The sequence below is a fragment of the Cyclopterus lumpus genome, chromosome 22 (assembly GCF_009769545.1).
Source record: "Cyclopterus lumpus isolate fCycLum1 chromosome 22, fCycLum1.pri, whole genome shotgun sequence".
Taxonomy (NCBI): domain Eukaryota; kingdom Metazoa; phylum Chordata; class Actinopteri; order Perciformes; family Cyclopteridae; genus Cyclopterus; species Cyclopterus lumpus.
Genome location: NC_046987.1, coordinates 19,814,890 through 19,825,220, shown reverse-complemented (window position 1 = coordinate 19,825,220; position 10,331 = coordinate 19,814,890). Strand labels below are relative to the sequence as shown.

The 10,331-nt window shown below is 45.3% G+C and overlaps 1 protein-coding gene and 1 non-coding gene across 2 annotated transcripts; one reads left to right on the top strand and one right to left on the bottom strand.

The window, feature by feature from the left end:
* Positions 1-378: 378 nt before the first annotated feature.
* dpysl5a (dihydropyrimidinase like 5a) lies at positions 379-10,331 on the bottom strand. The gene is made up of 13 exons (XM_034525559.1): positions 10,154-10,331; positions 7,869-8,139; positions 5,657-5,815; positions 5,034-5,213; positions 4,866-4,934; positions 4,695-4,739; positions 4,485-4,560; positions 3,820-3,976; positions 3,592-3,733; positions 3,370-3,512; positions 3,067-3,274; positions 2,119-2,287; positions 379-1,337 (listed from the first exon to the last, which is right to left on the bottom strand). Exons 2-13 carry the CDS (start codon positions 8,127-8,129, stop codon positions 1,252-1,254), a joined length of 1,695 nt encoding a protein of 564 aa, XP_034381450.1. The 5' UTR covers positions 8,130-8,139; positions 10,154-10,331; the 3' UTR covers positions 379-1,251.
* Positions 2,480-2,551, top strand: trnaw-cca. The gene has a single exon. It is a non-coding gene; the product is annotated as a tRNA-Trp (tRNA).

Sequence of the window (10,331 nt, the reverse complement as noted above, 5' to 3'; positions counted from 1 at the left end):
ACAATAAAAAATACAGTATTAGTAGTATCAGTGCTTTTTCTGTATAGCGAGCGTGCCTTCTTCCTGTTGTGATGCCGAGCTTACAGCGTGAAGGGCGTTCGATCCCCTCAAAGAAAAGGGCATTAATTGACTTCAGAGGATCATTTCACCTTCTCTCATTGCTTCTCGGTGGTTGCGTAACCTTTGACCCCTCGCCCCCCCCCCCCCCCAAGTAGAAAAACAAATGGCAGCGTTCAACAAGTCGTAGTGTGTGTGTGTGTGTGTGTGTGTGTGGGGGGGGGGGGGGGGGACGGTGTGTTCTCAGGTGAGAAAAAAGGCAGTTTGGGTGAGACTTTTTGCTCTCTCTCTCTCCGTGTGTGGAACATTTTTTTATATTTTCAAGGAATGCATGCCGAGCAACACGATTACAGTAGTTCTAACTATGTGACACGGTGCACGCAGCATATAGGTTCATTCACATTGGGTGGGTGGGTGGGTTAGGGGGGGGGGGGGGGTAAGGCTGTAAACATGAATCTGACAACGATGAAACCACCTCATTCTCACTTATAGGAAATGATTCTAACGCGGTGGCATCGACGGGAAAACAGCACACGCACAATGCAATATAAATAATAAATTAACAAACTTATATAAAAAGGCTAGCTTGCATTATGATATTTTTCTCCATCGGTTGATCAACTATATATATTTTTTTGAGTATTATTATTAATGTCATGCTCACCACACCCTGCTAATAACTCACCACACGGCATTAAAAAGACATATTTGTGACATGAAATCAAGTAAAAAAAGGCATCTAAATAGTACATGATACAAGTGCAAAATCGTATATTTTTTTACAGTGAGGTAACACAATCGCGTCATAAAAACCACGACTCACCTTCATAATCCTAAAAACAGTAAGATCAGTCAGATTTTTTTTTTTTTTCCCCCTAACGAGATCCGAAAGCCAAAATAATTCATTATTTGCCCGCTTATGAACATTTGATGTGTTAGCATGTAACCACTTAGCAATAGTTTTTGTTTTCCTTGATACGTACGCCCCGTATTATCACAGCAAATGTTATACAGTTTAACGTTTTACAATCCTACGCAACTGTGCCGAGTTCCAAATAATAAAAACATGACTCCACAAAACGTATTTCTTAAGCTTCCAGAAAGGGGGGGCATGTGGTTTCCTCTCCAGGGCGTTGTCACGAAGGCCGTACCCCCCCCCCCCCCCCCCCACCCCACCCCCCACAATCTGATTGGTTACCAGATCCCGCTGGATCTCCCTCCAGGGGGGGCGAGGATCCTGGCCGAGGATCTCTTTGGAACGTTGTCATCGATCTGGGCACCTGAGCACGTGAAAACAACACAAGGAACTATATATATATATATATATATATATATATATATATATAGGTCCTGCTAGTGCAGCTCAATCACATTTTTTTCTTCTTCTTCTAAAGGGCTCTCTGTAAGCAGCTTATGTTAAGTTCCGGGCGGATTCCAGCCGTGCCGTGTACTTAGAAAAAAGAGATGAATTCCTCTCATTCCATTTCCAATGCTGCTCAGACCGTTTAGAAATACTGGCAAATGTTTTTTTGGGTGTAGAGAAGAAGAAAAAAATGTAAGGTATATCATCTGACTGTCATCTTAAGGCACCAACGTATTGTACATTTGAATGCTTAATATATTAGTAACCATTCCTCATTGGCCTAAATGTGTACTAAATGTGGGGGGGGGGGGGGGGAGACTCTCTGTTAGTCCTCATCTCTTCCCCTCATTTCCTATTATTCATAACGTCTATATAGGCGGAGCAAGCTGTCTGCCTCTGTGTATTTGCAAGTGTGTGTTGTTAATGTTACTGTTGTTTTTGTCTGCACGTGTTTTATTGTTATTATCTATTATCAAAAATTAGATGATGCTTCTCAATTCCTTTCCATGCATTCACATTTCCTCTCAACTCGTCAAATCCCTCCAAATTAATTATTTTCCCCAATATTTACTCGTGAAAAGATAATACGTGTCTTCTACATCTTGAAATAATCTTGAACTGCGGCGCCCCCGTGAGGCCAGGTAGTGTATTGTTTCATGAAAGGACAAAACACGGTAGAAATGTCCACCGACTCTCACCAGACAGGCTGAAGCTGGACCCTTGGAGGTCCCTCAGCCCCCCGTGCCGGGTGCAGGGGCGCGTCGGCGTGTCCAGGTCTGAAACCCCCAAATCCCTCTTTCCGGAGTTGAGCACCGCTACGACCTCACCCGTGTAGGGCTCGCGCTCCACAGCCTTCACAGCCTGGCACTGGTAGGTCAACACACACACACACACACACACACACGGACATATATATATATATATATATATATATATATATATATATATATTACGAATTAATACGATCAAGATAGCAACGTTATTAGACTACAGACTTAATGTGAACAATGGTGAACCCTGTGAGGGATACTAAGACATTTCTCCGTGGTAACTGGCACCGACTCTGTGGCGCAACGGTAGCGCGTCTGACTCCAGATCAGAAGGTTGCGTGTTCAAATCACGTCAGGGTCAAGTTTTTTTTTTTTTTTTTTAATAAAAAAAAACAATCATTGCGTAAATTTATAGAACCGACATTAGAAGGAACGCGGTCTGCAAAGCAAAAGGTCCGGTTTATTTTATTATTTATATATTTTTTCCCCTCTACCCAGGATTAGACCGGGGGAGGGTAGGAGGAGGAGCGAGGGAAGACAGGAATGGAGAAAAGGCAACAAAGAAAACGCAAAGTAAATAAACAAACTGAAGGGAGAGAAACTTAAGAACGCATTAAGAAAAGAGGGAATGAAAGCAGAACGACAGATGGATGGAGGATGGAGAGATGAAAACAAGGAAACAAGAGAAGGGAGAGAGGGAACATGGAAACTTAGGAAGGAATCGAAAAAAGGAGGAAGGAAGGCAGGAAAAAAAGAGAAGGAGAAAGAAAGAAAATAAGGGAACTTTAGAGAAAAAATGTATAAAAGAAAGAAAGGAGGAGAAAAGTACGAGGAAGAAGCAAAGAAGGAAATGAACAAAGGAAAGAAGTCTGATACCTTTTCCCTCTGAACCATCTTCTTGTAGAGGTGGTCTGGGAAGGTCCTCAGGGGGCAGAACTTCCCGGAGCCCTCAGCGCACGTGAAAATGCCGTTCTCATAGACCAGCCGGCCACGGCTGATGGTGACCAGGGGAACGCCATGACAACGGAGACCTTCGTACAGGTTCACGTCTCCTCCCTGGACCTGGTTGTTCACAGAAATGGTCCTGCAGACGAGAGACGACAAGTTGAATCGAGATTTTTTTCAAAAGCTGCAGTGAGGCGTGCCGGTCGATGGACGGAGAGGAATCGGGTCTCGTACTTGGATCCCTCGGGGTCCCAGACCACCACGTCAGCATCTGCTCCCGGGATGATCCTCCCCTTCCTGGGGTAGAGGTTGTAGATCTTGGCCGCGTTCGAGCTCGTCACGGCAACGAAGCGATTCTCGTCCATCTTCCCTCCGATCTGTGACACGATTTAATGTTTTGTAACCATTGCATTTTAAAAGAGAACAAAATTCCCAACGTCTAATTTCTTTACACACCACTCCTTTCTCCCAGATGACGCTCATGCGGTCCTGAATGCCGGGGAGCCCGTGGGGGATCTTCGTGAAGTCGTCCTTGCCCATGGCCCTCTGCTTGATGGTGAACGGACGGTGGTCGGACCCCACGGCGTTCAGCGTGTCACTGCAGAGAGGTCACACGTGTTGTTACCGCGGCGCCCAACGACACCCGGCTTTTACATTATTTGCTCTCATGGCTTTCGCCCTCACTTTCCCAGCAGGCTCATCAGGTAATTGGGAGTGTTGGGGTCCAGGCGGAGGGGAGGCACGGTGACGTGGGCGGCGGCGTGGGCCCAGTCCTGGTGGTAGTACTGCATGCCGTTCAGCACGGCGTGGGCCGTGGTGGTTTCCCCGTGGACCACTTTACCTGCGGTGAGACAGTAAAGGATTTAAATGACAGTGAAAAGAGCGTTTTCAAGAACACACCGGCGACTATTTAAAAAACAAAAAGACCAGAAAGAAAAATAAGAAATAGGGATGGAAGTTGATGGGGTATAGGCACTATTGTGCCTTTGGTATTTAACGCACACTAAGGTAATAAAGTAATAAAGATCTTCACTTTTACACGTATCTTTAGATATCTCCAAAATACAGAGAGACAAATTAATACTAAAAATCTGTATACTTGACATATACTGTCCAAAAAAAAAGGATGCATGTTTGTGCCATTCCACAATATGTGGGCATGGTCCACACTCCCCACAGCAGGAGCACTGGGTCCCAGTTCATTTTGGATTTCAACGGTTGTAAAAAGGGCTGAATAGGATTTGTTTTCCTTTGTATAATTTAGAAAATTACAATTTCAAAAGTAAATCTCCTGAAAATTGAATAAAAGTTGATATTTATATTCTTTTATGACAGAAAATAGGCCTCACCCTGCATCTTGGCTGTCGCAACCACGTCTCCTGCAGACATGCTGGACACACTGACCAGGTAGATGGGGCAGTGGGCCTAACAGAAAACACACGTACACACACACACACACACACACACACACACACACACACACACCACGTTAATGTGAGATAACCAATCGCTTCACAGTTCTGTGGTTCTTCATATTGCGCTGGAGAGATGTCACTCACCCTGTTGGCGATGGTAATGGCCCTGTGGGTCGCCTCTGCCTCCAACTGCAAAGAGACAGAGTGAGACTGAGCTGGAGACTCGTCACATAAATAATATGAATACTCATGACGAGAGGCTGGATATAGTTAAAGTAAAGCTTGATGTGGTTATATTAAAGCTGGGTGTAGTACCTCTTCGGGCCTGCTGATTTCAATCCCCTCCGGGCCACTGATGCCCAGGTCCAAAGTTTCTTTTGCACCCTGGGGAAAAACACAAGATATTGCCGTTAATGATGTAAAGCAGTACGAAAGTTCAGCATTTAATATTTAATAACGGTTGAAACGATTGGGGCCCTTTACCTCTGCCACCAGCTCCCCGTTTTCAGCGTGGACTCTGGCGATGGCGCCGATGTCCTTGCAGTGCTGCAGAGCCTGGAAGAGCTCGCCGTCCCTCAGCATGAACGTGTCCTTGTAGGCCATGAACATCTGGAAGGAATTCACTCCGTTCTCCCTCACCAGCTTCTCCATCTCGGCTCGCACCTGCAAGGCAACGGCAAAGTGGTGAGTGAGCTCCGGCACGTCTCCACGAACGTTCTGTTTTGCGCTCTCGTTGGTGCTATGTTTCTTTTATTCTCGTGGATGAGAACAGTCTAAAAATGTCTATTTTAAACCAAACGGCTGCTCTCGTACGTCCCCAACTGAACAGGTAGAAGGTCATCAGAGAAAAAGAAGAGAAAAGCCTCTCTACCGGCCTCAACTGGGACCAAACCAAAGAGAAACTCTTACACACCTACACATGTAAAGGGGATGAAAAGAAATATGTAACCATCTGGAGACCCCCCCCCCCAAAAAAAAAAAAGCATTCTGGGAATTCTAGGAAGTCACTAACGAAGCTACAGCAGAAGAAAGAAAACACGACTTTTTTTTTTTGTTGCCATAAGATGAAATAATTCTGTGGAGCGGTCGGCACGGCGACGGAGTACCTTGGGCCCCCACCACGTGACCCCCACGTGCAGCGAGTAGTCGCAGCAGGCCTTGGGGTCCGCCGAGCCGCGGCACTTCTCGTAGGCTTCCAGCAGAGACTCGTTCCTCTCCGGCAGGATGTGTGCCATCACCATCGTGGTGCCTCCAGCGAGAGCCGCCTGCAAGGAAAATAGAAACGACAGCTCTCAATTTTTTAGTTTTTTTTTTAGAAAGTATTGTTATTGTTTACACATCTTTCAGTGTGTAAACAAATACTTTGCTAGTCGATATTGAGGTTATGATGCATGTGACAATAATCTCTCAGGTGAAGTCAGGATGGTGATCACTTCCATTTTTTGCAATACCCTTAATGCTCTTTATTAAATTCCTTCACGTATATATATATTATATGCGTCTGGACAATTTGACCGGTTGGCGGAGGCGTTCAACCATTAATTTATTAATTGCCATCGCAGACTAAAAGGAACTGAGGTTATATGATCATTGAACCGAGTATAATATATTGATTTATTAAGCCCATGAATACTGACGTGACCGTAATCTACGGATCAACACAGCTCTTGCTCTAAGAATAAAAGTAGAAGCCTTAATTGCCATTAATGCATGTTTTTTTATGGTTAGATGATTGCTGATGGAAATATAAAACACGGGATTTACTGCCCCTCAGAGCATGATATACAAAGCCATAACTGTATAATGTATTCACGGTATATTATGGCTCATTACCAGATTGAGATGTTTTAACAAGTGGAGACAGAGAGGGTCTTGTGTATCCCAGCATGCTTCACTGAGCATCTGTCAGCTGACCCTAGAGAGTGGAGTGGTGTGTAGTGGGAGGGGCCACGGGGCGGGGAGGGGGGGGGGGGGGGGGGGGGGGGGGGGGGGGGTGTCTGGGAACCATTGTCTCCAAGCACAATGGAGTGAGTGAAAAGGCTTTGCAGCAGTCTTTGCAGCAGCCCCTCGGTATCCATGGAAACAGATACTGATCTGCATTTGTCTCCAGAATTATTTTGGAGCACAGTCGCAGCGGAGGGAGGAGGAGGGGGGGGGGGGGCGAGGAGGGGGGGAATGAAGGAGGAGAATAGTGTCTGTCACCAGCGTCTACCATGCGGCCACTACAACAGATGAAACCCGGCCTCGGTCACCTCAAAGTGCTCCGGAGTGATGAGTCATCACGGCACCCTGGAGCAGAGCGGGGTGTCCCGGTCTCCATCGGCCGCCATGATGACTTCATCCCACGCTTTCTGGCAGCAAAGTGCCGAATCATCTGCGTGGGATGCTGCTGAAACACGAGACTCTGCAAGCCTTGTGGCACAATAAATACAGATAAAGCTGCCAAGTGGGGCACTTTTATACCAAGTGTATTAATCTGTAAAAGTGTCCATCAAATTTGCGGGCTCGTTATTATATTTGAAGGATTCTTTGCTTTTAATACAAGTTGCAATTTTGAATTTTTTAAGCAGGATTTACGACATCTGGCTTTTTGAGGAGGAGTTTACGGATCTGAGTCCAAGGAGATTCGTCCAACCAGCAGTCTAAAACTCAAAAGATCAAAGGTCTAAAACCTGAGAATCTTTTCTATTTTTGCTTTTTTCGAAAAAATGACTAAAACAAATCAAAAAATGAACTTTCTGTCCATTTACCAATATATATTAATCCACTAACAATCAGGGCTCCGCCTCCAGGATTGATGACTCTGCTTTAAGAACATAGCCAAGTGTCACTGATCAATAACCGACCATCTTTCAAGCACCATCATCCGCCTAAATTAAACATGTTTGTATTCTATCACGCTTCTTTAATGCTTTCTATTTTAATATTATCTTAGTTTGCAGTGTTAATGTTCTAATTTTGTCTTTTTGCTTTTGACAGCAAGCAAAATAAATATACCAAAATAACCACCATATCAAGAGAGCCGTCTCATCTCATCAAAAACAAACTAAAAGAAGCTTCTCTGACATTTCGGCTTTAAAATGAGCATTTCATTGATCTCCATCTGACATATTTGTGATCATAAACAATACTAAAGTAAAGGGGGAAGTAAAGGGGTACCCAAGAGAGTCAAGCTTCTTATTCCATGCTTCCACTGAAAAAACACACTGTGACATTAACTAGGACAAAGCAAGTTGCCCCACTTCCAAACCCAAACCCCCCCCTCCTCCTCCTCCTCCTCCTCCTCCTCCTCCTCGTCCATCTCCAGCGGGACGTTACCTTGGTGCCGCTGTAGAAGTCGTCCGCCGTGGTGGCGTTCATGAAGCTCTCCTCCAGGTGGACGCTGGTGTCGATGCCCCCGGGGAGGACCAGTTTCCCCGAGGCGTCGATCACCTTGGCCCCGCCCGGGATCATCAGCTCCTTCCCCACCTGCTGGATGACGCCGTTCTCGATGTAGACGTCGGCCTCCTGGGTGCAGTCGTCGTTCACCACCTTGCCGCCCTTGATCAGGATGCGCACCGTCGCTGAGCTGGAAGACATGGCTGTAGCTCTGTGAGGAAGAGGATGAGATGGAGTTTATCCCTTGTTTTGTTTGCTATCTGGGAGCAGCTGCTAAAACTACTAAAACACAAAAAAGTTACAAGTTATAGTTATTTTTCCCTTATTCCAGTACCTCATCCTGAGGCGTGTAGGAAGTCTAGTGATACTGCCCTGGGTTCAGTCTGTCAGGCCGTGACTGACATCGTGTCAGTCACGGCCTGACAGACCCGACGCCTCAGTGCACGGTGACGTGCTGCTGAATGGGGAGGCAAGCCGAGGCCAGTTGTGGATCACAATAAAGGCAGATAAGGCCATTATTATTATATACAGAAAGAATCACAGTGGCTTAACAAAAGGCACTAAAGAAAGCTTTAAAAAAAATAAAATAGCTCTACTCTCCCAACGTGATCAGTGCCCTCGAAAGGAGTTGCAAGATGAATCCAAGTGGTCGCCCCACAGGAAGTTGTAATAGACTACATCATATTTTACTACACAACTTTTATTTTGTTTACTTTTATATACTTTTACCTCTCGGGATCTGAAACGGTAACAGTTTGAATTAAACTGCATTGAGGACAATGAGGTAATGTCTTATATTATTATTGCGGCGAATTTAAAAAAAATATTTTGTCTTCTAAAAATAAAAAGAGGATTAATTGGATTCACTGTCCATAATTTTTTTTACTACTGGCAGTTGAAACAGCCCTTACGCTTCATGTTGCATTTGGGGGATTGAATAAATAAGTAAATATATAGTAAAAATATATAGTTTTTGGCTGGTCTAGGTCAGTTTTTCCACAGTTCTGGTCACAACCACAAAGGTGTCTCTACTCTATTGTGTTCTACTCTACTCTATTCTAAACAACCCAAAATGACAGGGAAAGTAATGACAAATGAATCTCCTCGACATGATTTGGTTAACTGGTTGTTGATCATCGATCATCAGGAATTATTATTATCTATAATCTATTCAACAATAACAAAGAATCCATCTCCAGGATCTGCCTCCTCCCTTCCCTTTCACACCACTGTAGTCATGATGATGTATCGTGTGTGTGCGTATAAGTGTGTGTGTGTGTGTGTGTGTGTGTGTGTGTGTGTGTGTGTGTGTGTGTGTGTGTGTGTGTGTGTGTGTGTGCCCATCCTGCGTGCTTGCGTGCATGGATGCGTGCGTATGAGGGTGCGGCAACTTTACTGCATGGACCCCCTTTTTTACACATCCGGACCTGATGGTTTGACAACGTAGAGCTACAGGCTATATAATAAAGTTATTACTGTTATTATTATTTACAATAGTAATAACTATTGCTCAATCAGCACCACGGAAGTTGACGCCGGTGTGTCAATAATAATAAACAGGTGAGCTCGTGATACCTGTTTTAAGACTTGCAAGAAACCACAAAAATTATGAATGATTAAATATATGCAGCTATAGTATGAACTGCGTGTGTTTTATATATATAAAATATTGTATAGTACACAAATACAACTGCAGGCCCTGGTTCTATCGGTCAAATGTCTTTATATGTATTTGACTTAAATTAAATAAAAAATCCACGCGTCATTTTAATATCAACCCGAATATCGCATCCAATAATTTCCGTGCACAGTGTGCTCGCGGTGTTGAACGATGACACTTCCACTTGTGCGCCTTGACACAAAGAAACCGGTCCCCCATCCGGCGGTTGTCGGCGTTTCACCGGCGACCTAGAAACCGGACCCTCGGCCCCCTCGGTGCCCTCCTCTCGCTCCTCCAAAGCCTCCATGTCTGAAGGGTAGAATCGCACCTGCAGCCGTTGCTGCCCGGCTCAAAGGTGGAGTGGCACTCCAGGGTGTGCGTGTATGGATCCATGGGAGGGTGGCAGGGCAGACACCCAGACGTGCAGCCGGGAGGAGGAGAAGGAGGAGGGGGGGGGAGCATGGAAACAAAGTCTCCCAAGCTCCAGGAGAGGATTGCTCCCCCCCCCACCTCCACACACAGTTAACTAGTCCTAATAATAACACCGTAGATGTGGTCCACATACCTCCTCTCTGCTGCTGCTCCACGCGGCTCTACGCTTATTTGTTCTTACAGGAACAGAATGCAACACAATCCGTGGATGGCACTTCCCAAAAGGAGACACTCACACACACATATACACACAAACACACACACACACACACCAGATGGATGTCTTTCCTGGCCGGTCCGGGACCAGCAGC